General features: G+C 44.0%; 3 protein-coding genes across 3 annotated transcripts; all 3 read right to left on the bottom strand.

The window, feature by feature from the left end:
• Nucleotides 1–378: 378 nt before the first annotated feature.
• On the bottom strand, nt 379–23769 carry colA (colossin A; the record flags this gene model as incomplete). Its single annotated transcript, XM_004357868.1, has 1 exon — nt 379–23769. One exon carries the CDS (start codon nt 23767–23769, stop codon nt 379–381), a length of 23391 nt encoding a protein of 7796 aa, XP_004357925.1.
• Nucleotides 23770–24178: 409 nt separating this feature from the next.
• On the bottom strand, nt 24179–24388 carry DFA_00208 (uncharacterized protein; the record flags this gene model as incomplete). The annotated part of the gene is made up of 1 exon (XM_004357867.1): nt 24179–24388. The coding sequence occupies one exon, from the start codon at nt 24386–24388 to the stop codon at nt 24179–24181; it is 210 nt and encodes a 69-aa protein (XP_004357924.1).
• A 260-nt stretch (nt 24389–24648) lies between these two features.
• On the bottom strand, nt 24649–27723 carry DFA_00207 (uncharacterized protein; the record flags this gene model as incomplete). Its single annotated transcript, XM_004357866.1, has 3 exons — nt 24649–24655; nt 24760–24814; nt 27663–27723. The coding sequence occupies 3 exons, from the start codon at nt 27721–27723 to the stop codon at nt 24649–24651; spliced, it is 123 nt and encodes a 40-aa protein (XP_004357923.1).
• Nucleotides 27724–27944: the final 221 nt, after the last annotated feature.

The raw sequence follows: 27944 nt of genomic DNA, 5'->3' as shown, positions 1-27944 counted from the left end.
ATCATAAATTTAAACGATCGTGGGTTGGTGGATTCAAAGGTGTTGATTTTTACCCCTTATTTCCATTGGTGGTATAAATTGATTAATTATTTTGACATCTTTTGGGGTTTTGGACGATATAAACGTTCATGAAAAAGATTAAAATTATATTCACCATCTATTGTTGATCCCAAACATGAAAACACAACCTCAAAGAGAGACCAAAGACAATGTTTTAATTTAATTAATTTGATTTTTTGTTTATTAAATATAAATATGTTTGTATATATAGGATATTAATTTTGTTTAAATATTATTATTATTATTATTATTATTATTATTATTATTTCATTTGTAATTTTTGTTATTGTTATTAAAGTTTTTGCTTTGAGTATTATTTTAAATTACACCAAAGTCATAATTGAATACGTTATTTGCCAACATGGCATCTGGGATGACAATGCCGGTGATTTGACATTTACTTGCTGCTACGGTGGTACCCTTGTTAGAGGCAGATACGAATCTACCAGTGGTAGGGGGTGGGATAACTGTACATGTTTGACCGACAGCAACTATAGAGTAGGTGTCCTTGGGAGGGACATTGACGAATTGGTAGTATCCACGTGCATTGGTTGTGGTGGTTTGGACAACGGTTCCAGCGGCGTTGATGAGCTGGAGTGTCACACTTGGCTTTCCGAGTTCTTGGGCTTCGGCATAACCATTCAGGTTGGTGTCGGTCCAGACACGACTACCGAGCGAGATTTGCTTGGGAGGACAGGTGGCGACAATGTCACCGAGACCATTGGACTTGCCAAAGGTTGGTTGAGTGGTGGGATCGACAATGGGCGTGACGTAGAGGACGAAACCACGGCCCATGGCACCATTGGTGTTGTTGTAGAACTTGGTGGCACCTTCCCAGAGTCCATCGACGTCGTACGAGTTGGACACGACGTTGGGGTAACCGGGCACTTGGTAGACAGAGAGACCACCAGTGTCGTCGTGGGCATTGGGTCCAATCTTAAAGTTGTCGTTGTAGAATTCTCCAGTACCGGGACCCTCGACCTGGCCTTGTGTGCCAGATGGGCCGAGATGCGAGCCGATAAGTGTACCGCAACGACCGTTCTTTTCGAGGACGAGTACACCTTGTGCGTTGGCACATGCTCTGAGAATATCGGGTGCAGAGATGGTATGGCCCATATCACCCTCACGATCACGTACCGAGATGACCATATCGTTACCATCAAATGCGATACCAGATAGGAGTGGTTGAGGAATGTTTTCGTCGGTGATCCATGGTTGCCAAGTTGCTTCGACACACGATAGACCTTGGTCAGTGTTTCTACAACCACGGGTATAGTTGAATGGTACGGTAAGGACAGTGGTCCATAGGGAAGTGGCGGGGTTGTACGAAGTGACATAACCAATGAGATCCTTGAGGGTCGATGTGATTTCAGCGGTACATGTGCATCCGACATACCACTTGCCAAGATGGAAAGTGACGGCGAATGGAACCATATCACCGGTACGGGCAGCACAGTTGTTGGGAATAGCCACACGACGACTGTTGAGACTGGTTGGTTTGACGTCGAGAGGGATCAAGTGGAGGAAATCGACGCTGAGCACGCAGACACCAAGTTGACGCTTCTCTGGGTCAATGTCGATATCAGAGAGCGATGTCTTGTAGACTGCAAACGTTCTAAAGTCAAATTCTTGTGGATCGTCGGCTGGTGTTTCACCTGCGTAGATGGCACCCCAAATGTCATTGACAGACATCCATTTAGAGACTGCATTGGTTTTCTTGTCAATCTTGTAGATGGCACCACTTCCAGACGGTCCGTAGTCAGTGTTGACCTTGAGGAAGGCGGAAGCGTAGATTTGGGCATTGCTACGGTCATAGGCAAGACCATGGACGGTACCGACTTGATTGTAGATTGCGTTTGGTTTGATCTGGCTGTGTGCGGTGGCATTGTAGGGGAATGAGACGACAATAGGGTTGGTCGAATAGGTTCCGCCAACAGCTCTTCCAAGTACATAGCAAGAGGTGGTGAGGTCGGGATTATCGACACAATACTCCTCATCAGTGATGAAACCAAAGTTGATGGTCGATGGTGTCTTGATAATGACCGTGTTGTATTCGGTTCCGGAACAAGCTTGTACTTGACGTGCTGACGAGATGGCCAGATTGGGTGTTCCAGTGCTGACGAGGTAGTTGTTACCAAAGGTGAGGTTAAGGAATTGGTAGGAACCATCTGGAAGGGTCAATGTCGATGCAAGAGGAGTGGCAGTGTCATTGACATAGAGATAGACTGGGATGCCAGCCAATGGGAGATCCCTGGCTGCGTAAAAGGTGGTGGCATTGTCAAACTTGCCATTGCAGTTAAAGTCCTTGAATACGCGACCGTTGATCGAGCCATTGTCGGGACGCTTGAAACCGGCATTCTCTTGGAGACAGAAGTAGTCGGCAAAGACACACGGGGTGAGCTCGGGGTTCATCGAGTCGAGTGTAAAGATGGGCGTCGAGAAGTTGGTCAGTATAGAGCTGGCAAGTAGTCTGGTCGAGTTGTTGACGAGGGTCGAGTTGACCTTTACAGACACCCATGAGGTTGGATCGATCGTTGGAGTGAACATTACCGAGTACATACCGCCACCGAGGTTGGGGAAGCTGTAGCGACCGGTTACTGGATCGGCCAAGACAGATGCGACATAGGCACCCTTTCCAGAGTACAAAGTGACATTGACAAAGACGGGCATGGACGAATTGGCGACAAAGAATCCATTGTTATTGAATAGGTCACGCCAGACAATACCTTGCACACCAAGTACACTCTGTTTGAGAACCATATCAATGTTGGGATTGATGTATGGTGCGAGTACACCAGTGTATGAGGTCGAGTTGGTTGGGACGACCTCTGGTGCATCGATAAAGAGGTTGATGGGACCGACCTGGCCCTTGGAAGTACCACGGTTCTGTGTGTGGTTGACATCGATCAAGAAACCGGGTGGAATGGTGAGCGAGACGGCGTATTGGCTGACTGCAAGTCCATCAAAGAGGTAGAAGCCCTTGCTGTCGGTAGTGGTCTCGAGACGGAGACTACCTGTTGGCGTGGTGAGGACGACGGTTGCATTGGGGAATGGAACAGTGGCGTTGGAGACTGGATTGGGCTCATAGTAGATATGACCGCCAATGGCAATACGTGGAGTGATAATACCAGCGTTGATGGTGGGGTTCATGTACTTGCAGACTGTAGTAGTATTTTGGTAGGTTGGAACGATACTAGCAGCATCGATGGCGAGTGTAAAGACTGGTGTACGCTTGGTGTTGGGGTCAAATTGTGAGCCGCCTGGTAGGACGTTGGACACAATGTAACGAGGTGGGATGGTCAACACTGCATAGTAACGGCCTGGTGGAATACCAATGATACGGTAGTTACCGTTGGACGAGGTAGTGCCAGGTGGGAGAATGGTCTTGTCGACTGACATGGCTCGGGTGCCATCCTCATTGTAGAGTGTGACGGTGGCATTGGCATAGGCAATCTCGTTAACATCAAAGAATCCATTGGCATTTCCATCAGCCCATGCACGTGTACCAACTACAAAGCATGGCGGGAATATACCACCATTATTGTACAAACTAGAGTAAGAGTTGATACTACCCTTGACTGGAATGTAGGACGAGTTCAAAATCTTGATTTCACCACTTGGAGTGACAGAGTTGTTGTTGGCCAAGACTGTCCAGACTGAGCCCTTTGGTGCGGTGGTTGGGATTCCAAAGTTGAGTGTATAGTCCATTCCGCCCATGACATCAGAGAACTTGTAGTAACCTTGTGCGTCAGTGACGGTTGGTGGGATAATGACACCACGGATGGTGCGGGCAGGTTCACCCTTGGAGTTGGTGAGAGTGACAGTGGTGTTGGGTGCAGGCAACTCGGTAAAGTTGATGATACCATCACCATTCGAGTCGTACCAGACGTAGCTACCAATAGCGAGGCTCATGGGGACAAAACCAGCGTCCACATGCTCCAAAATATACTGGGCATCCATACGATCCTCTCTGACGGTTGGACGTAGGTTGGGAGTGGAGATGTTGAGGTAGAGACAGTACGAGCCGGTGGCTGGGTTGGGGACGCTGTCTGGACCCTTCTTGGTCAACTTGTAGGCACCAGGTCCTTCAAAGATGACACAGTACTGGCCACGGAGAAGACTGTCGAGCACGTAGAAACCATTGCTCTCAGATTGGTACGAGACGGCGATGCTGTCGGGGAGACGGGCGTCAAAGGCATTGATGTTGACACCGCCAAGAGGTGGTTCGTCTGGATCACGAATACCATTCTCATTGTAGTCGATAAAGGTAAAGTTACCAAGTGCATAGACAGCCTGACTGACCATGGCTGAATAAGAGTCGATTACCATGTCGCAGCCAGTGTCATTTCCGTTGGGATCAATGTGTGCGTCTACATTTGTGTATCCGAGGATAAAGTAGTAGTATCCAGTGGCGTTGAACTTGTTTTGGTAGGTTTGTGGGGAGAGGAGTGTACCTGGTGGTGCAAAGATGTGGAGCATGTAGCTACCAGGTTCGAGGGTGTCAAACACGTAGAGACCGAGGTCGGTCGAACGAGTACGTAACAACAAAACACCGTCCTTGAACAATTCAACAGTGACATTGGACATGGTCATGTCGATCGAGTCAACAAGACCGTTTCCATTGTCTGACCATACAGTCGAGCTGATACAGTAGATTGCCACTCTGATACCTTGGTCCATATTAAGATTGACCCAGGCAGCGCTGATCTTGCCGACAAGAGGGGTGGTTGAGACTGACACCATGTCTGTGTGAGTTGGATCAACAACACGACAGATTTGCTTGGACAGTGGATTGACTGGAATTTGATCAGGAGACAATTCAAACTGTACACAATAGTTTCCAGTTGGTAATGAGTCAAAGAGGTAGTGTCCAGACGAGTCGGTGAGCGTAGTTGCGATGGTGGTGTTGCTCGATGCAGTGACTAGAGTCACCTTGATGTTTGCGACACCCGTTTCGTTTACATCTGAAACTCCATTGAGATTCTTGTCGATATAGACCATATCACCAATGGCGTAGAGTGGGTTAGATACACCAACATCCTTGTGGAGAAGAATGAATGGAGTTTGAGTGGGATCAAGTCCATCATACTTGGGGTTGACCGAGGTGGTTGTTGGAGAGAGTTGGATTGGTAGTACACCAGTCTTGGGGAATACACTGTCGACTGGCGATGGTGTGATGATAAGAGTGTCGTTGGGTGCGACAAACTTGAGGGTATAGATTCCGGCGGGCAACTTGTTGAACAAATAGTTACCCTGGCTGTCGGTTGTGGTCGTTGCCACTTGTGCACCGGTACTGTCGAGCAGAGCCAATGGCTGGCCTGGCAAGACCATGTCGGCTGGTTGTCTAGCTTCATCGTTGTTCATGTCCTTCCAGACGTTACCAGAGACGGCATAGGTTGGTACGAGACCAGCATTTTCAGTCAAATCTTTGCAGTCTGAGAAAGCATCGGTTGCACTGCACACTACATTGGGTGATGCCTTTGATAGGGTAAAGCACACGTTTCCAGCAGCGTCGAATTGGTTAAAGAATGTAGTACCCTTGTTGGACGATACATTGTAGTTGACTGGCACGTCCAAGTGGAGACAGTAGTTTCCTGAACTCAAGTTGTTGACTAAATAGTCGCCGTTGGCAGGTTGGACGGTTGTGACTGGTTTGCCGTCAGCTGTGGTAAGGGTCAATTTGATGGGTGGCACGGCTATAGACGATTCAGTGGCGTCCATCAAACCATTATTGTTGGCATCGACAAAGATCTTGCGACCGAGTGCGAATAGGATGGGAGAAAGTCCAGAGTTGACAGTACGGTTGATATAGTCAGCATTTAGAGTGCCGTCAAACGAGTCAACAACAACGGTTGATGCAAGGTTGAGTGAAACTGGAACCTTTCCATCGACCGAGTGGAAGACTGGAAGTGATTGGTCAGTCTTGACTGGGAAAGTGTAGTCGGTTGGTGCAACAAATTGGACAACATAGTCGCCCGATACCAATCCATCAAAGTGGTAGGTTCCATATGCATCAGTCTGAGTTTCCTTGACTGGTGAACCGCTGCTAGTTGACAATTTGACAGTGATATTGGCAAATTGCTTGTCGCCTGGAGCGTTGAGATAACCATTTCCGTCAAGATCAAGGAATACACTCGACCCGATTGCATAGAGATTGGCGACAACAGCTACTGGCACCTTGATGGGAGGATCGACAAGTGTGTCGTTGATGGTGAAGCAGTATGCCTTACCATCTTGTTTGATCAGACTGTTTGGATCCTTGGAGGTGTAGTGTGTGTCGTATGGGAGGTCAATATGCACGCAATAGTTGCCTGGTGGAAGGTCGGTGAAGGTGACCTTACCAGTCTCGTTGGTTGGAGTGACTGTGATGGGTGGAACGTTTGGATTTTCCGTGGTAATGGTGACTGGCACGTTTGGAATGACAGTATCGTTGGGGAAGAAGTATACTAGAACTTCGACTGGATAGCGTGGTTGCATGATACCGACATTCTCGTTTCTGTCAATATAGTAGGCCATGACATTGTCTGATGCCTCTGATTCTACAAGTACCGATGGGTTGGTATCAATGTCCAACTTGACGTTAATCTTGCCCGATGCATCTGTCTTGGAATCATGTCCAAGTGGGGAGAAGGTGTAGTTTTCATTTGGCTTTGAGAATTCGAGGACATAGTCACCCTTTTCTAAATTATCAAACGTGTAGTGACCGTTGGCATCGGTGGTGGCAGTTGCAATGACTGATCCATCTAAAAGTGCCTTGACTGTAATACCAGAGAGGAATGGTTCAGAGGTGGCATCATGTACGCCATCTCTGTTCAAATCCAACCATACGTATCTTCCAACTGCATAATTGGGTGGCATCAAACCAGCATCTACATTAAAGTTCTTGTAGTATGCTTCAACACCATCGGTAGAGGTGGATGGAGTGGTTGTGGTCTTGTCCAAAGTGAAACAATGTTTACCAGTATTGTCAATGAAAGAGTCTGTTCCCATTGGAGAGGCAGAGAAACCCTTTGGAATGGTTACATGTACGCAGTAGTCTCCTGCATTCAAGTTATCAAATACATAACGACCAGTTGAATCGGTGGTGGTTGTTGAGATTGGAGTACCATCTGGTTGGGTCAATGCAACTGTAATGTTCTTCATTGGTTCTTCTGTTGGATCACGTTTACCATCGCTATTGACATCGCTCCATACATTATCACCAACAGCGAATTGAGGTGGCATAATACCTGCATCTTCATCAAGATTCTTGTAGAATGATTTGATGTTATCGGCTGGAGTGGATGGAGTAGTTGTAGTCTTGTCAAGATTGAAGCAGTGTTTACCAGTGGCATCGATAACTGAATCTTTACCAGTTGGAGATGCCTTAGAGTCAGCTGGAATGGTAAATTGTAAACAGTATTTACCTGGATTCAATTCATCAAAGATGTAATGACCAGTAGAGTCGGTGGTAGCTACAAGGAATCCAACTGAGCTTGGAGAGTCGAATGATAATTCAACGACGACACCTGCAAGTGGCTGTTCTGATGCATCATGTACACCATCACGGTTAAAGTCATTCCATACGAAATCACCAACTGCGAATTGTGGTGGCATTAATCCAGCATCTTCATTGAAGTTCTTGTAGAATGCTTGGACACCATCAGCAGAGGTAGATGGAGTGGTTGTTGTCTTGTCCAAAGTGAAACAATGTTTACCGGTAGAGTCAATCATTGAATCATTACCAGCGGGTGAAGCAGTAAAGTCTGATGGGATTGAGACTTGAATACAATAATTGCCTGGTGGAAGTTCTTCAAACACATAGCGACCAGTTGAATCGGTTGTGGTAGTTTTGATTGGAGTACCATCTGGAGTGGTCAATACGACTGTGATATTTGGCATTGGTGCTTCAGTTGAATCTTTAGCACCATTGCGGTTGAAATCGTTCCATACATTGTCACCAACGGCGAATTGTGGTGGCATAATACCTGCATCTTCGTCAAGATTCTTGTAGAATGCTTTGACATTGTCGGCTGGGACTGATGGGGTGGTTGTGGTCTTGTTGAGAGTGAAACAGTGGTCACCAGTGGTATCGATAACAGAGTCCTTGCCCATTGGTGATGCCTTGGAGTCGGCTGGAATATCAAAGTGGACACAATAATCACCTGGTGACAATTCATCAAAGATGTAATGACCAGTAGAGTCTGTTTGAGTTGAAGTAGACATGGTACCCATTTCTGTTGAATGAGTGAGTGTGACGGTAATATTGGTAAGTGGTTGTTCTGATGCATCATGTACACCATCACGGTTGAAATCGTCCCAAACTTGATCACCAACTGCAAATAGTGGTGGCATTAGACCAGCATCCTCGTTGAGGTTCTTGTAGAATGCTTGGACACCATCGGCTGAAGTGGATGGAGTGGTTGTTGTCTTGTCCAAAGTGAAACAGTGTTTACCAGTAGAGTCAATCAATGAATCGTGACCAGATGGAGAGGCAGTAAAGTCTGATGGGATTGAGACTTGTACACAGTAGTTGCCTGGTGGTAATTGATCAAAGATGTAATGGCCATCCTTGTTGGTGGTAGTTGAGGTAACTGGAGTACCATCTGGTTGAGTCAATGTGACAGTGATGTTTGCAAGTGGGAGTTCAGTTGGATCATGTACACCATCACGGTTGACGTCGTTCCATACATTATCACCAACTGCGAATTGTGGTGGCATAATACCAGCATCTTCGTCAAGATTCTTGTAGAAAGCTTTGACATTGTCGGCTGGAACGGATGGAGTGGTTGTGGTCTTGTTGAGAGTGAAACAGTGGTCACCAGTAGAGTCGATTACAGAATCTTTACCCATTGGTGATGCCTTGGAGTCGGCTGGGATTCCAAAGTGGAGACAATAATCACCTGCATCTAATTGATCAAAGAGGTAGTGACCATCCTTGTCGGTGGTGGTAGACAATAGTCCTGTTCCGTCTGGAGTGTCAAACGAAAGTTGAACAGTGATGTTGGCAATTGGTAATTCAGTTGCGTCATGTACACCATCACGGTTGAAATCGTCCCATACCATGTCACCTACTGCGAATTGAGGTGGCATCATACCAGCATCAACACCATGGAGATCATAGAATGCATCGACGTGGTTGGGTGGAGCCTTGGTGGCAGTGGTTTGGTCCAATAAGAAAGAGTAATCACCAGTGGGACTGATGACAGAGTCTTCTCCAAGTGGAGAGGCGGTATAGTCGGATGGAACACCAAAGTGGATAGAGTAGTTGCCTGGTGGAAGGTCATCAAAGGTGTAATAACCATTGTCATCAGTGTTCATGGAACGGGTGAGTCCCATTGGACCAGTGAGGGTAATTGGGATGTTGGCAAGTGGCTTTTCAGATGCATCATGTACACCGTCACGGTTAGAGTCTTCCCAGACATACTCGCCGACAGCGAATTGTGGAGGCATCAAACCGGCATTCTCCAGGAATCTGACATAGAATGAATCGACTTGATCCTCTGGTGCAGCTAATCTGCTCGTTGATTGATTCAATACGAAACAGTGCTTACCTGTAGCATCGACAATAGAGTCCTTTCCAGATGGAGAGACCTTGTAATCGACTGGAACAGTGACTTGGATACAATAATTGCCTGGGAGCAAACGGTCAAAGACATAGTGTCCAGTGGCGTCGGTGGTAGTTTGTAGGACAGCGTTGGTGTCAGAGTTGGTCAAAGAGACTGGCGTATTTGGAATGAATGATTCATTTGATCCAAGGATACCGTCACGACTATAATCCAACCATACATAGTTACCTACTGCAAATTGTGATGGCATTAAGCCAGCATCTTCAGTGAGGTGACTGTAGAATGCATCTACATTGTCAGCTGGTGTGGATGGTGAGGAGGTAGTCTTGTCAAGAGTGAAACAGTGTTTACCAGTGCTATCAACAACAGAGTCGAATCCACTTGGAGATGCTGCAAATCCAGTTGGAATTCCAACTTGGATACAATAGTCACCTGGTGGTAATTGATCAAAGATGTATTGGCCATCCTTGTCAGTGGTGGCAGATGCGACTGGAGTTCCATCTTTGGTTGATAATGAAACATTGATACCTTCAATTGGTTGTTCAGTTGGGTCATTGACACCATCACGGTTAAGATCGTTCCAGACAGTATCACCTACGGCAAATTGAGGTGGCATAATACCTGCATCTTCATCAAGATTCTTGTAGTAAGCCTTGACGTTGTCGGCTGGTGTTGATGGGGTGGTAGTGGTCTTGTTCAAATCGAAACAATGGTCACCCTCACGATCGATAACTGAGTCTTTACCGGTTGGAGAGGCTGTTGAATCGGATGGAATATCAAAGTGTACGCAATATTTACCTGGGTTCAATTCGTCAAAGAGGTAGTGACCATCCTTGTCTGTTTGAGCAGTGCCTACAACTACATCTTTACCATCAACTTCTTTGTGGAGAGTGACTGTGAGATTGGAAATTGGTTGCTCTGATGCGTCATGTACACCATCACGGTTGAAATCATCCCAAACTTGGTCACCTACAGCGAATTGAGGTGGCATTAATCCAGCATTTTCATTAAAGTTCTTGTAGAATGCTTCAACACCATCAGCAGAGGTAGATGGAGTGGTTGTAGTCTTGTCGAGAGTGAAACAATGTTTGCCAGTTTCATCAATCATTGAGTCTTTACCAGCGGGAGATGCAGTAAAGTCTGATGGAATACCAATTTGAATACAATAATTTCCGGGTGGTAACTTATCAAACACATAATTACCCTTTTCATCAGTGGTTGTAGTGTTGACTGGAGTACCTTCCGGAGTGGTCAATGTAACTGGGATATTTGGTAAACGTTCTTCAGTTGGATCCTTTACACCATCACGGTTGACATCATTCCAGACAGTATTACCAACAGCGAATTGTGGTGGCATAATACCTGCATCCAAGTCAAGATTCTTGTAGAATGCTTTGACATTATCAGCTGGAACTGATGGGACAGTATTGGTCTTGTTCACATAGAAACAATGGTCACCAGTGGCATCGATTACAGAGTCTTTACCCATTGGGGATGCCTTGTAGTCGGCTGGAATGGTAAAGTGGAGACAGTAGTATCCAGGATCTAATTCATCAAAGAGGTAGTGACCATCCTTGTCGGTGGTGACTACGATGGGGAATTTAGATGAAGCTGTTGAACCACCAGAGACTGTATGATTGGATTTATTTTCTTCGGATGATAATGATGAAGTATTGTCTTCATCGACTTGTTCTTGCGGCATTTTCATGAGTCTGACGGTGATGTTTGCAAGCGGTAGTTCTGATGCATCATGTACACCATCACGGTTTGTATCGATCCACGCAGTATCACCAACAGCGAATTGTGGTGGCATTAAACCAGCATCTTCATCAAGATTCATGTAGAATGCTTGTACACCATCATCAGAGGTGGATGGAGTGGTGGTAGACTTGTCGAGAGTGAAACAGTGCTTACCAGTAGAGCCAATTAATGAGTCTTGACCAGTTGGAGATGCAGTAAAGTCTGATGGAATTGAGACTTGTACACAGTAGTTGCCTGGTGGTAATTGGTCAAAGATGTAATGACCATCATTGTCGGTGGTGGTTGAGGTAACTGGAGTACCATCTGGTTGAGTCAATGTAACTGTAATATTGGCGATTGGGTCTTCAAATCCATCATGTACACCATCACGGTTGAAATCGTTCCAAACATTATCACCAACGGCGAATTGTGGTGGCATAATGCCAGCATCTTCTTTGAGGTTCTTGTAGAATGCCTTGACATTATCGGCTGGAACGGATGGAGTGGTAGTGGTCTTGTTGAGAGTGAAACAGTGGTCACCAGTGGCATCGATAACTGAATCTTTACCAGTTGGAGATGCCTTGGAGTCGGCTGGAATATCAAAGTGGACACAATAATCACCTGGTGACAATTCATCAAAGATGTAATGACCAGTTGAGTCTGTTTGAGTTGAAGTAGACATGGTACCCATTTCTGTTGAATGAGAGAGTGTGACAGTGATGTTGGCAATTGGTAGTTCAGATGCATCATGTACACCATCACGGTTGGAATCATTCCATACCATGTCACCAACGGCGAATTGTGGTGGCATCAATCCAGCATTTTCATTAAAGTTCTTGTAGAATGCTTCAACTCCATCAGCAGAGGTGGATGGAGTGGTTGTAGTATCCTTGTCAAGAGTGAAACAATGTTTACCAGTTTCATCAATCATTGAATCTTTACCAGACGGTGATGCAGTAAAGTCTGATGGAATACCAATTTGAATACAATAGTTTCCGGGTGGTAACTTATCAAACACATAATTACCCTTTTCATCAGTGGTTGTAGTGTTGATTGGGGTACCTTCTGGAGTGGTCAATGTGACTGGGATATTTGGTAAACGTTCTTCAGTTGGATCCTTGACACCATCACGGTTGACATCATTCCAGACAGTATTACCAACTGCGAATTGTGGTGGCATAATACCAGCGTCTTCATCAAGATTCTTGTAGAATGCTTTGACATTGTCAGCTGGAACTGATGGAATGGTGGTGGTAGAGTTCAAAGTGAAACAGTGATCACCATCTTCATCGATAACAGAGTCCTTGCCCATTGGTGATGCTTTGGAATCATCTGGAATGGTAAAGTGTACACAATAGTATCCAGGTTCCAATTCATCAAAGAGGTAATGACCAGTTGAATCGGTTTGTAACGATCTAACCTTGTGACCTGCATCAGATATTTGAGTGAGTCTAACATCAATGTTTGCAAGTGGGAGTTCTGATGCATCATGTACACCATCACGGTTGAAATCACCCCAAACAAAGTCACCAACTGCAAATTGAGGTGGCATTAAACCAGCATCTTCATTGAGGTTCTTGTAGAATGCTTGGACGCCATCAGCAGAGGTGGATGGAGTTGTGGTAGTCTTGTCCAAAGTGAAACAATGTTTACCAGTAGAGTCAATCAATGAATCCTTTCCAGTTGGAGATGCAGTAAAGTCTGATGGAATTGAGACTTGTACACAATAATCACCATCATTGAGGTTATCAAATACATAATGACCCTTGTCATCAGTAGTGGTTGAGGTAATTGGAGTACCATCTGGTTTGGTCAATGTAACTGTAATGTTCTTCATTGGTTCTTCAGTTGGATCATTGACACCATCACGGTTGACATCATCCCAAACATTATCACCAACTGCGAATTGTGGTGGCATGATACCTGCATCTTCGTCAAATTTGTTGTAATAAGCATTGACTTTATCAGCTGGTGTTGATGGAATTGAGGTAGTCTTGTCAAGAGTGAAACAGTGGTCACCAGTGGCATCGATTACAGAGTCTTTGCCAGTTGGAGATGCCTTGGAGTCGGCTGGAATATCAAAGTGGACACAATATTTACCTGGATTCAATTGATCAAATACATAAGTTCCTGTTGCATCCGTTGAAATACTAGATACTAGAGTATGATCGGCGTCATCCTTGGTGAGAGTGACAGATACGTTTGCAATTGGTTGTTCAGTGGCATCCTTGACACCATCACGGTTGAAATCGTTCCATACATTATTTCCAACTGCAAATTGTGGTGGCATTATACCAGCATCAATTTCCAACTTCTCATAGAATGCATTGACATTGTCATCAGGGGTGGATAGTTGACTAGTCGATACATCAACGATGAAACAGTGGTCACCAGTGGCATCGATAACTGAATCTTTACCGGTTGGAGAAGCGCTGTGATCAATTGGAATTTCAAAGTGGATACAATAGTTGGATGGTGGTAACTCGTCAAACAAGTAGAGACCATTGAAATCTGTGGTGGCTTGTAAATCCTTTCCGGTTGCAATGCAATGGAGGGTGACTGGAATACCAGCAAGTGGTTGTTCAGATGCATCATGTACACCGTCACGGTTAGAGTCGAGCCATACTTGATCACCAATGGCAAAGAGTGGTGGAGTAATACCTGCATTTTCATCATATTTCTTGTAGGAGGCAAGGATACCATCGGCAGTGGTGGATGGTTCCGAAGTTGATTTATCAAGAGTGAAGCAGTGTTTACCTTGCTTGTCAATGACAGAGTCGTGACCGATAGGTGATGCATCATAACTTGGTGGAATGGTGAATTGTACACAATAGTTTCCTGGATTCAATGAATCAAACAAGTATTGTCCCTTGTCATCTACAATGGTGGTGGATATGGTTTCTCCAGTTGGAGATTGGAGAGCAACACTGATGTTTAATGCTGGGATCTCATCGGCATCACGAACACCATCTCTATCCAAATCTAACCAGATGGAACGACCAACTGCAAATTGTGGTGGCAAAATACCAGCATCCTTGTCAAGATTCTTGTAGAATGATTCGACATTGTCAGATGGAACTGATGGAGTGGTTGTGGTCTTGTCGAGAGTGAAACAATGATCACCAGTGGCATCGATAACTGAATCTTTACCAGTTGGAGACGCCTTTGCATCGGCTGGAATGTCAAAGTGGAGACAGTATTGACCTGGGTTCAAGTTGTCAAAGATGTAATGACCATCCTTGTCGGTGGTGGTTGAAATAAATCCAGAGTCTGGAGAATCGATAGAGAGCTTGACAGTGATGTTTGCAAGTGGTTGTTCAGATGCATCATGTACACCGTCACGGTTGAAATCATTCCAAACTTGGTCACCTACAGCGAATTGTGGTGGCATAATGCCAGCATCTTCCTTGAGGTTCTTGTAGAATGCTTTGACATTATCAGCTGGAACTGATGCAATTGAGGTAGTCTTGTCCAAAGTGAAACAATGATCACCAGTGGCATCAATGACAGAGTCTTTACCCATTGGTGATGCCTTGGAGTCGGCTGGAATATCAAAGTGAATACAATATTTACCTGGATTCAATCCATCAAAGATGTAGTGACCAGTAGAGTCTGTTTGAGTTGAAATGAATCCAGCATCTGGAGAATCTAAAGATAATTTGACAGTGATATTGGCAAGTGGTTGTTCAGTTGCGTCATGTGCACCATCACGGTTGAAATCATCCCATACCATGTCACCAACGGCGAATTGTGGTGGCATCAATCCAGCATCCTCGTTGAGATTCTTGTAGAATGCTTGGACACCATCAGCAGAGGTGGATGGAGTGGTAGTATCCTTGTCAAGAGTGAAACAATGTTTACCTGTAGAGTCAATCAATGAATCCTTTCCAGTTGGAGATGCAGTAAAGTCTGATGGAATTGAGACTTGTACACAATAATCACCATCATTGAGGTTATCAAATACATAATGACCCTTGTCATCAGTAGTGGTTGAGGTAATTGGAGTACCATCTGGTTGAGTCAATGTAACTGAAATGTTCTTCATTGGTTCTTCAGTTGGATCCTTGACACCATCACGGTTGAAATCGTTCCATACATTATCACCAACTGCGAATTGTGGTGGCATGATACCTGCATCTTCATCAAGATTCTTGTAGAATGCTTTGACATTGTCGGCTGAAACTGATGGAATGGTGGTGGTAGAGTTCAAAGTGAAACAGTGGTCACCAGTGGCATCGATTACAGAGTCCTTGCCCATTGGAGATGCCTTGGAATCATCTGGAATGGTAAAGTGTACGCAATAGTATCCAGGTTCCAATTCATCAAAGAGGTAATGACCAGTTGAATCGGTTTGTACCGAAGTAACCTTGTGACCTGCATCTGATATTTGAGTGAGTCTAACATCAATGTTTGCAAGTGGTTGTTCAGATGCATCATGTACGCCATCACGGTTGAAATCATTCCAAACAAAGTCACCTACTGCAAATTGTGGTGGCATTAAACCAGCATCTACATTAAAGTTCTTGTAGAATGCATCTACACCATCAGCAGAAGTGGATGGAGTGGTTGTTGTCTTGTCCAAAGTGAAGCAGTGTTTACCAGTTTCATCGATTGATGAATCCTTTCCAGATGGAGAAGCAGTAAAGTCTGATGGGATTGAGACTTGTACACAATAATTACCAGTATTTAATTTATCAAATACATAATTACCCTTGTCATCAGTAGTAGTTGATTGGATGGTAGTACCATCTGGTTGAGTCAATGTAACTGTAATATTTGCAATTGGTTGTTCAGTTGCATCATGTATACCATCACGGTTGACGTCATTCCAAATATTATCACCAACGGCGAATTGTGGTGGCATAATACCTGCATCTTGGCCAAAGTTTTTGTAGTAAGCTTGGACATTGTCTTCAGGTACCGATGGGATAGCAATTAGCAAGTCAAGTGGGAGTGGTGGGGTACTAGTATCCTTGTCAAGAGTGAAGCAACTGTTACCAGAGGCATCAATTGATGAGTCTTGTCCAGTTGGAGATACTCTGGAATCGGCTGGCACATCAAAGTGTAGACAATATTTGCCTGGGTACAAATTATCAAATACATAGGTTCCTTGGCTATCAGTGGCTACTGATCCAACGACATCTCCATCGATTGAACTCTTGTGGAGTGTGACTTGGACACCTGCAATTGGTGGCTCGACAGAGTCGTGTTTACCGTCACGGTTGAGATCCGACCATACATAATTACCAGCTGCAAATTGTGGTGGCATCATACCAGCATTGACCGAGAGATTACGGTAGTATGCTTGAATGTTTTCATCACTTCCTTGGCTGTCATCAAGTTCCTCCTTGACAGAGGTGTCTGTATCCAATTTAAAGCAGTAGTCTCCGTTGGCATCAATGACCGAGCCCTTGGCAACAGGTGATGCCGAGTACGAGGTGATGATACCAAAGTGCACGCAGTAGTTGCCTGGAAGGAGATTGTCAAAGCTGTAGTGACCTTGTTCGTTTGTAAAGGCAGACAGACTGACTCCACCTGGACCAGTGGCAGTGACTTGTACGCCCTTGAGTGGTTTCTCGCCGTCACGTAGACCATCACGGTTACTGTCTTCAAAGACATAGTGACCAAATGCAAATTGTGGTGGCATGAGACCAATGTTGTAGTTAAAGTCTTTGTAGAATGCTTCAAGGTCATCGGCGGGTGTTGAGGATGATACACCGGGTTCAGACATACCAAGGGTGAAACAGTGCGATCCAATGATTGGATCCTTGCTAGTGTCGATCGAGTCGTGTCCAGCTGGAGAAATCAAGTATCCCTTTGGCACGGCAAACTCGAGACAGTAGTTGCCAGCATCCAACGCGTCAAATACGTATTTACCGGTTGGATCGGTCATAGTTTCGCCAACGAGTGTCTTGTTGGCGTCGTTCTTTACCAATTTTAATGGGAATTCAGGGACTGGTAGTTCGGTAGAGTCATGAATACCTTCACGGCTTTGGTCGTACCATACATAGTTGCCAATGGCAAATTGAGGTGGCATGATACCAAGGTTAAAGTCGTTGGATACGTAAGCAGCCTGTACATTGTCTTCAACCTCTGATGGAGTGGTAGAAGAGCTGTCTAGAGTGAAGCAAGTGACTTGATCATCTGGATCGACGACCGAGTCTTCTCCGAGTGGAGATATTTCGTATCCAAGGGCGAGATAACTCGACACATTGAATGTGATGCAGTAGTCTGACGATAAGAGTAGATCGAATCTATAGAAACCCTTGTCGTCAGTAACGGTAGAGTGGGTGTTGGTCGCGTTGAGTGTGTCAACGAGGGTGACGGGGATGTTGGCCAATGGCAACTCTGTGTCGTCGTGTACTCCATCGCGACTATTGTCCAACCACACGTAACGACCGAGTGCGTAGAGTGGTGGCATGATACCGGCGTCTTGGTCCAATTTGGCATAGTATGGCTTTCCATTGGCATCGGTTGACAAGACAGATGAATTCTTGTCAAGAGTGAAGCAGTTGGATCCACTGGCTGAAATAACAGAATCCTTGCCCATAGGTGATGCTGTAAAGTACAATGGAATGGCAAAGTGGAGACAGTAGTGTCCGGGAGCCAACATGTCAAAGTTGTACATGCCATTCTTGTCAGTCTCGATTGTCTTTTCCAAGCCAATATCGGGGTTGGTCAATGTGACTGAAATGTCGTCTCCGACACCTTCTTCACTTGGATCATGAATACCATCACGTGACTTATCCAACCATACAAAGTCACCAACTGTAAAGACTGGTGGCATGATACCTGCGTTCTCGTCAAAGTTGCGGTAGAAAGCTTGGACATTGTCGTCGGGAGTTGATGGAGTGGCGGTAGACTTGTCAAGAGTGAAGCAATGTTTACCTTTCTCGTCAATGACTGAAAGGTGTCCGAGTGGCGACACGATCGAGTCGGCTGGAACATCAACCTTGATACAATAGTTGCCTGGATTCAAATGATCAAACATGTACTGTCCGTTTTGATCAGTTGTGTCAGATGTGATGGATGTTCCATCTGGCAAAGTCAACTCGACAGTGATACCCTCGAGTGGCATTTCACCTTGGTCAGGGTTAAAGATACCGTCACGGCTTGTATCACCCCAAACGAATCGTCCAACTGCGAATTGTGGTGGCATCAAACCAGCGTCAACATCAAAGTCTCTGTAGAATGCAGTGATATTGTCGGCTGGTACGGATGGGATGGATGACGACTTGTCAAGAGTGAAGCAGTGTTTACCATCCTTGTCAATAGTCGAGTCTTGTACAGCTGGGGATGCACTAAAGTCGGTTGGAATACCAACCTTGACACAGTATTCACCTGCGTCAAGTGTGTCGAACCAATAACGTCCTTCGGCATCAGTTGTGGCAGTCTTGATCTCTGCTCCACTTGGATCGGTCAATGTAACTGGAATACCAGCCATTGGGAGCTCGTCACGATCACGGACACCATCACGATCAACATCGTTCCAAACTTGATCACCGACTGCAAATTGTGGTGGCATAACACCAGCATCAACATCAAAGTTACGATAGAATGCACGGATTTTGTCGGCTGGTGTGGCTGGTACCGAGTTGGATTCATCCAAATTCAAACAGAATTGACCAGTGCTGTCGATAACAGAGTCATGGCCGGTGGGAGAGGGAAGCGAGTCGGCAGGAAGACCAAAGATAATACAGAAATGGCCTGGTACCAAGTTGTCAAATACATAGCGACCGTCCTTATCGGTATAAGTGACAGCAGTGAGATTGCTGGCTGGGACAAGGAGTGCGACGGTCATGTTGGCTATTGGTTTTTCGTCGGGGTCACGAATACCATCGCGATTAGAGTCGAGCCATACTTGATCACCAATGGCGATTCTTGGGGGTGTAAGACCGGCATCTTGATCGAAATTCTTGTAGAATGCATCGACGCCAGTGTCGGCAGAGGTGGTTGGGACGGTGGTAGTCTTGTCCAAAGTGAAGCAATGTTTGCCAGTTCCGTCGACAACAGAGTCATGTCCGATAGGAGAGACAGAGTAATCGGCTGGGTAGACTACTTGAATACAATAGTCTCCAGAATCCAAATCATCAAATACATAGTGACCAGTGTTGTCAGTGGTAGTACTCTTGATGACAGTTCCATCTGGTTGAGTCAATTGGATGGTAGTGTTGACACTTGGGAGTTCAGTGGCATCGTGTACACCATCTTCGTTGAGATCCAACCATACCAAGTCACCAACTGCAAATTGTGGTGGCATAACACCGGCATCTACCTTGAAGTTCTTGTAGAATGCAGTGATATTGTCGGCTGGTGTGGCAAGTTCGGCGTTGGATTCATCCAAATTCAAACAGTACTGGTTGCTACTATCAATGACAGAGTCGTGACCGAGTGGAGATGGCTTGGTATCGGCAGGGAGACCAAAGATGACACAGAAATGGCCTGGTACCAAGTTGTCAAATACATAACGACCATCCTTGTCGGTAAAAGTGACAGCAGTGAGATTGCTCTCTGGAATGAGGAGTGCAACAGTCATGTTAAAGATTGGTTTCTCGTTGGCATCAAATATACCATCGCGATTCGAGTCCAGCCAGACTTGATCACCGATGGCGATTCTGGGTGGCATCAAACCTCCATCTTGATCGAAATTCTTGTAGAATGCATCTACATTGTCGGCTGGTGTGGTTGGAGTGGTGGTAGTCTTGTCAAGAGTGAAACAGTGCTTTCCGGTACTATCCATCACTGAATCATGTCCAAGTGGAGAGACACGATAGTCTGATGGGAATACAAGTTGGATACAATAATTGCCTGGTGCCAAATGATCAAATACATATTGACCAGTGTTATCGGTGGTTGTAGTTGATACGACCGTTCCATCTGGTTGAGTTAATTGAATGGTAGTATTGGTGCTTGGTAGTTCTTGTGCACCGTGAATACCATCTTGGTTGAGATCCAACCATACAAGATCACCCACTGCAAATTGTGGTGGCATAATACCTGCATCTTGATCAAAGTTTTTGTAGTATGATGATACATTATCAGCTGGTGTTGATGGAGTGGTAGTGGTAGAGTCCAAATCAAAGCATGTGTTTCCGTCTTGTTCAATGACAGAGTCGTGACCAGTTGGAGATGCCTTGGCATCTGATGGAATGGCAAAGCTGAGACAATATTTACCTGGATTCAAACCATCAAATACATAACGACCTGATGGATCGGTTGAAGTGGCTCCTGCAATATCACCACCAACCTTTTCCTTGTAGAGTGTAACTGTGATATCCTTGATTGGTTGTTCAGATGCATCATGTACACCATCACGGTTGAAATCGTCCCATACCATGTCACCAACTGCAAATTGAGGTGGCATCATACCAGCATCAATATCTAGATCAACGAATCGTGCAGCGACATAGTCATCGGGAGTGGATAGACGTGTGGTAGACTTGTCCAAAGTGAAACAATGTTTACCATCCTTGTCAATGATTGAATCCTTTCCTGATGGTGATGCAGTAAAGTCTGATGGAATGGCAAATGCAATACAGTAATTGCCTGGTGCCAATTCATCAATATTATAATGACCTTGACTGTTGGTTGCGGTTGTTGCAACCACAGTACCATTTGGAGTGGTCAAAGTGATTGGGATATTGGTCATTGGTTCTTCAGTTGCATCATAGATACCATCACGGTTGACATCATTCCATACATTATTACCAATTGCAAATTGTGGTGGCATGAAACCAGCATTCATTGTATTTAATTCATAGAATGGATTCGATTGGTTGTCCATTGCCAATTTGGCAGTGGTTTGATCCAAAGTGAAGCAAATGTTTCCTTCTTTATCGGGGACTGAGTCATGTCCGGTTGGAGAGACGGTAAAGTCTTCTGGCGTACTATCAATCTTGGAGTCTTGACCAAGAGGTGATGCAGTATTATCTGATGGAATCTTGAAATGTACACAGTATTCACCGGCTGGAAGTTGATCAAAGACATAGAGACCATTGTCGTCAGTGATGTTGCTGGCAAGTACAGTACCATCTGGTTTGACGAGTTGGACTGGGATACCGGGTGCAGGTGATTCTAGAGTGTCATGTACACCATCACGATTACTGTCAATCCATACGTATCTACCAACCGAGTATTGTGGTGGCATGATACCAGCGTTGACATTGTTGTTTACATAAACAGACTTGTCATCTTGAGAAGGAGTAGTGTTGGATGTATTGAGTGAGAAACAGTAATGACCATCCTTATCAATGACAGAGTCGCCACCAAGAGGTGAGGATGCATAGTCGGATGGGGTAGTAAACTTGATACAATAGTCACCTGCTTCCAAACCAATGATTGAGTAATCTCCACTGGCGTCGGTAACCGTTGAAGCAATCTCCTTGGAGCCGTCGGCGTTGGTGAGAGTAACGGGGATATTGGCAACCAAGTGTTCGTTGGCATCACGTACTCCGTCACGATCAACATCTTCCCATACAAACTGTCCAATGGCAAAGGTGGGTGGGACGAATCCAGCGTTGACCTTGTCGTTGGTGTATTGTGCGTTGGGGTTTCCAACTACTGGTGTAGTAGTGTTTGTATTCAAGTCAAAGCAGTACTCTCCATTCTTATCGATCACAGAATCTTTGCCAGAGGGAGATGGGGAGAGTGACGAGTCGGGTGAGACAAACTTGATGCAGTAGTGTCCAGGCTCGAGCTTGTCAAACGAATAAGTTCCTTTTTCATCGGTGGTGAAGGTGAAGACTATACCGCCATCGCCCGTCAAGGTGACAGTGACACCTGGAAGAGGTGGTTCGTTGGGATCTTTGACACCGTCACGGTTGGTGTCGCGCCAGACCTTCTCACCAACTGAAAAGAGTGGTGGAGAGATACCAGCATCGACATTGGGGTTGTTACGAGTGGCTTGTGCGGATGGGCTGAATGGAAGTGGTGTGGTAACGGTGCTATCCTTGTCAAGAGTGAAGCAGTAGTGTCCTGCACTATCAATCATCGAGTCGTGGCCAGCAGGAGATGCCAAATGACCAGTTGGAAGAGTAACGTCCACACAGTAGTTGCCAGCGGGCAAACTGTTAAACACGTAGTGTCCAGAAGCATCAGTGACTGTATTCATTGTCTTTCCATCTGATAAAGTGAGTGTTACTGGAATACCAGCCAATCCCTTCTCTCCAACTAGGTCATAGACACCATCACGGTTAGAGTCTAACCAGACAGTATCACCAACTGCATATTGAGTGGGCATGAATCCAGCATCAACATTGTCCCGAATCCAGAAACTAGCTACATTGTCGGCTGGTGTTGAGGGACGTGCTGTCGAGTTGTCTAACTTGAAACAATATTTACCGGTTTCATCGATAACGCTGTCGTGGCCAGTTGGCGAAACATCACCGACGAGTTGGAACTGAACGCAGTAGTCTCCAGGCTTGAGATTGTCAAAGTGGTAGATACCAGCGTCGCTTGTCTTGGCCATAAGATCAACTGCACCGTCTGCACTAGTGAGATGAACACCAACATCGGCAATAGGAGTCTCGCTTGGGTCTTTGATACCGTCACGATTGCTGTCCAACCAGACACTGTCTCCCACTGCATAACCTGGTGGTACGAGACCGGCGTCGACCGTGTCATCAATAAATGCATCACGACCCGCGTCATAGTGAGTGGTCGTTGGATTCAATGGAACAACGGCAACACCCGACGAATCAGGACGCGACTGTCCACCTTGTGGTGAGAATGTGAATCCTTGAGGTGGAGTAAATTGAACGCGATAATCACCTTTATCCAACCCGATAAACGAGTATTGTCCAGATGCATCGGTGGTGGTAGTGTTGACGAGCACGCCGTCCTTGTCGAGGAGACTGACCTTGACGCCGGCAGCGGGCATTTCATTGGTGTCTTTGACACCGTTGTGGTTGGCATCGTAAAATACAGTTTCACCAATAGCGTAGGGAGGTGGGTAGATACCCTGGTTGATGTTGTTGTTGACGTCACTCGCCTTGACATGGTCGCTTGGCACGGAAGGAACGGCAGTAGCAGTAAGATTAAAGCACTGGTTGCCTGCAGCGTCAACACCAAGGGGAGAGAACTTGTAGCCAGCGGACAGCGGGCCGAAATGCACGCAGTATGCCCCAGGAGGAAGTTGGTCAAATTGGTAGGCACCGTTGGCGTCGGTCGAGGTGGACGCGACGACTTTGGTCATGTCATTCTGGTTGTATAGGACGACGGGGACGGAAGCGGCACCCGTCTCGGTAGTCTGTTGCACACCGTCGCGATTACTGTCGATAAATACGTACCGTCCGATGGCGTACGACTTGGGAGGCAAGGTAGGCACGTCGGTGCAGTTGGGACCGGTATAAGCGGGACATTCGTGGATACCAAGCAGCGAGTAGAATAGACGTATTCCCTTACACTCTCCTTTACATGCCATGTTCTTGGATGTCAACGTGATACGACTGACGAGTTGGGTGGGTTGGAGGATGATGTACGAGTTGCTACCCTGGTCATTCCACGTGAGGTTGAGAGACACCTTGTCACTCTGCAACTTGATGGCGGGGAGATGAAGCAGTGGAGAATCCGACTCTTCTATATTCTTTTTACCCAATACCAATGATTTACTGGGTGTGATATTCTCGTCACCACTCTCCTTGCCAGCCAATGCAAGTATCTTTTTCTGCTGGTCTTCGAGCTGTTTGGGGTGACTGTGGAGTATACCGCTGTCGATTGTTTTCCACGTTTGCATGTTGATGGGGTAGCCAAACGGGTCGTAACTGTCTACGACGACCGAGGTGTCTGCGCCTACGCCAAAGACAATCAAGAAAAAGTTCATGGTGGCATTGTCAAACTGCATGGTCACTATGGACGGTGTGTTTCCGCACGAGTAGTGCATCAGTGACTTGATGTCCTGCTTGCCAGTTGCGTTGAAAAAGGAGACTGCCGACGGGCTGTTGTTGTCCACCAGCTCCTCGTACGACTGTGTCTCGCCAATAATTGCGGGATTGCCCTCGCTGGACACCGAGACGGTGACCCGAGGCAATCGATCTGCCCATTGTAGTGTATGTCGCGTCGATAGGTCAAATGCATCGGGTGCAATCGATGAAAAATCAAGATAGGTTTTGTTGGGATTACAATATTGACATATCATCCCTAAATGATTGGCATCCAACATTGTCGACCCCGTCTGCGCATTGATCCAACGATCGTTCCATAGTAATGAAAGTATTAATAATAATACAACTCCCTTTATAAAAGGAAGTTGTATATTATTCATCCTTATCATATCCTATATAAATATATATAAAAAAATAAATTAAATCCTAAAATAAATAAAATTAAATTTAAATTATTAATAATTTTGATCTTTGACTTTTGTGATTCATTTCTCTCCATATCGATATTAATGATAATCTTACCTATTTACAAATTGTGTTGTTTTAAAATCTCAATCTTAAATTCGAAAAATATTGAGTTTTGAGCTAAATAAAGAGAAAATAAATAGGGGGGGGGGGGGGGGTAGGTGGTATGGAATGGAATGTATATAAGTATTGGTCTCCAATAATCTATCTTGTTGATCCAAAAAAATTTGTTGATTTCCAAAATGGTACCTTTTTTTGTTTTTGATTAATATTTTAATATTATGCTCTTTAGAAAGTTTCTCTATAAAAAAAAATGACTATTATATATTATATAATGTTTGAAGGGAGAGATAAAAAGAGAGGGGGATTAGTTGATTGATTTGGAAATTTATCTATCTCTGTGAACATACCTTTTTTTTTATAAATACTACTCCTTAATATAAATATTTACTATTATTTGTTATTTTATATGTTGAGTGTTATTAGTTTTCAACTCTATTATTATTACTACAACAATGTTAGTTGTTGAACTACACGTTGGAGAAGAAAAAAAAAAAAACTAGTTGTTTAATTTTTTTGGTTGATTTATAATATATAAATTAGATATTAAATCATTAAAAAAAAAGCAGATTGCACAACAACTTATTCCTATAAATATGTAGTTGATGAAAAGGTAGTACCACCAGCTTGTTGGATACCCTACCTCTGCAACAGAGATTGTATGCCGTATTCGACCTCCCAGATGAAGAAAGGAGGGAGATCATCATCATCATCATCGTCGAGCATTGGGTTTATTGACGGTATCAGCAGGTAGAGTTGAATCAATCAGTTGGTTTGGTAGCTTCTGTAGCTGTAGCTACTACTTCACACAGAAACTGATTGCAGTGTGTTGGTTGGCGTCAATCATATGACTATGAATCTTTAACACAAGCATACATATAAAGTATATATTGGCACCGTAGACGTCAATGAATGCACATTTGGATACACAAAGTAAGCTGTGTGTGCTGCTGGTCAAAAGTCATATGACACAGCCATCTATAAGAAGAAGAAGGGAGGGAAGGGAGAGAGAGTTGACCATGGATGGATGGATGGACTGTTGAATTGCAATGTGATCGTCACAGCAGTGAGACTGAGAGGGCATTCATTGTTGGAATTGTGTGTGAAGAGTATGGTGGTAAAAAAAAAAAAAAAGTAAAAAGTAGTGGTTGGTGTGTTCTATTATTGTTGCATTGTAAACACTAACTTTTTGTTTAAAGTGTGCATTGATTGTGCTTCTCTCACTTTTAAAATCGTCATTTTGATTAGATTTAAAACCCTCTCTAAACCGCAACAGCGTGTGTTGAAACCATCATTTTCCACTCACAGCCAATTGTTGTAAATGGAATGAATGAATGAAGAGTTGTTGTTGTGTTAACACAATGAATTGTCATTGTCAACAATCCCATCGATGGATCGGAATGAAAACTCTCAACTTTTGAGTTAAGTTGTTCTCACTGAATGAATTAATAAATTAATTATAAAAGAGAAGCGAGTAGGTGACCGAGTTTGCGATGACGATTAACTGTAAAAAGTTGTTATGTTTTATAATCATTCATTCCTTCTTCTTTTACTTTTTGTTGTCACTATCATCTTTTTTTGTTTGTATTATTGTTATTATATGTTGTTGTTGTTTGTTGTTGTTTGTTGTTGGTGAAGAGAGGTGTTTTGTTGGTGGAACAAAGAGATAATCATAATAATAATAATATTCTTTTTGACTTGCTAATTCATCCTCTGGTAGTTATTGGATGACATTGATTGACATTTTCAATTAACTAGATGATGATTGTTGCAGGACTGACGCATTATTATTAGCTGTTGTCAAAAAAGTATAACTTTCGAGAAGAAGGACGGAAGGAATGAAGGAATGAAGGAAGGAAGGAAGGAAGGACGTGGTGATTGAGAATAACAGAAGTAGACCAAAAGTGCATGTATGCACTACGAGAGGAGAGAGAGATAGATCGATGGTAGACATTTTTCGGCATCGGTGGTCAAGTCAAGGAACGTTCATTTAGGATTCATGATGTACTACTACTACTATGACTACTTGATCTACTCTCCACATTTCATTTCAGTTCAAACAGGAAGTAATAATTATTGTGAACCAACTAGTGGTTGAATTAATTATTATTAAACTATCAAAAACTATTAACTATTAAGAAGTAGAAGAGTTGTAGTTGTAATCATTTTTATCTGTGTTTATTGTATCAATACTATTATTACTATTATTATTATTGTTATTGTTATTGTTGTTGTTGTTGTTGTAATTGATTATCATGGATTATAATAATAAATTATTTATATTTTCTATCTCTTAAAAACAGATACATAAATAAATAAAAAGATAGATAAAAGTTTAGTTTGAAATAAAATGTGAAGAAGGCGACTAAGTGTTCTTTTTATCGTTTTCCCTTGCGTTTTCCTGAATGAGCGAATATAATAATAAAAAATAAAAATAAAATACATGAATTGAATATACCGATATATTTTCTAATTTTCGTAAATAGAACCCCAGGTATAATATTTCAATCGTTCAATACTTCAAATATATTGTTAGAACTCTCATTGTCAAAAAATATACACATAACAAAGATGCTGTTAAAAAGTGGAAAATGGACACAAAAGACATAATGTCATTATCTCTCTCTCTCTCTCTCTCTCTTTTGAAGACATCTCGTTTTATATTTTATTGTTTGGCTATTTCTGAAGAGAATTGAAATAGTAGTAAACAAGAGTATAATAAAAGTTTTATTTCTTATTGATCTTTTTAAACTTTGATTTAAATCTTCTTTTAACGAGAGAATGATTGATATCCAATACCTGGTGCTTTGATAATTCAGGAACAGTTGGTGTTGACTGGAACAAACTAAATATAGACTGGATAAAGTAAAAAAATAAATAAATATCACATCATTCTATAATCACATACAGTGTTGACCAAATGTATATTTGCCTGGTTCATAGGGACCAAATAAATGTTCGACTGTCATGTCATCTTTTCTTTTAATCCACCTCTAGTTATACCCAAGCTTGAGGATATTTTGGCCCATGTGGAATATGGTTCAAATCTCGTCGACGTTGTCACTACCAAAGTGCACAATACATTTGAAAGACTTTTTAGGTTTTTCAGAGGAGACCTCTGAAGTCTGTTCCATAAAAGTAGGAGATTCCTTAGAGATAATAATGAAGAGTAGCAGTAGTAGTAGATGAA

This window comes from Cavenderia fasciculata (assembly GCF_000203815.1).
Source record: "Cavenderia fasciculata unplaced genomic scaffold Scf_Dfasci-F-a-11f03.f1-5, whole genome shotgun sequence".
NCBI classification, from domain to species: Eukaryota; Evosea; class Eumycetozoa; order Acytosteliales; family Cavenderiaceae; genus Cavenderia; species Cavenderia fasciculata.
Note: the sequence above shows the minus strand (reverse complement) of the source record. Positions and strands in the feature narration are given on the sequence as shown.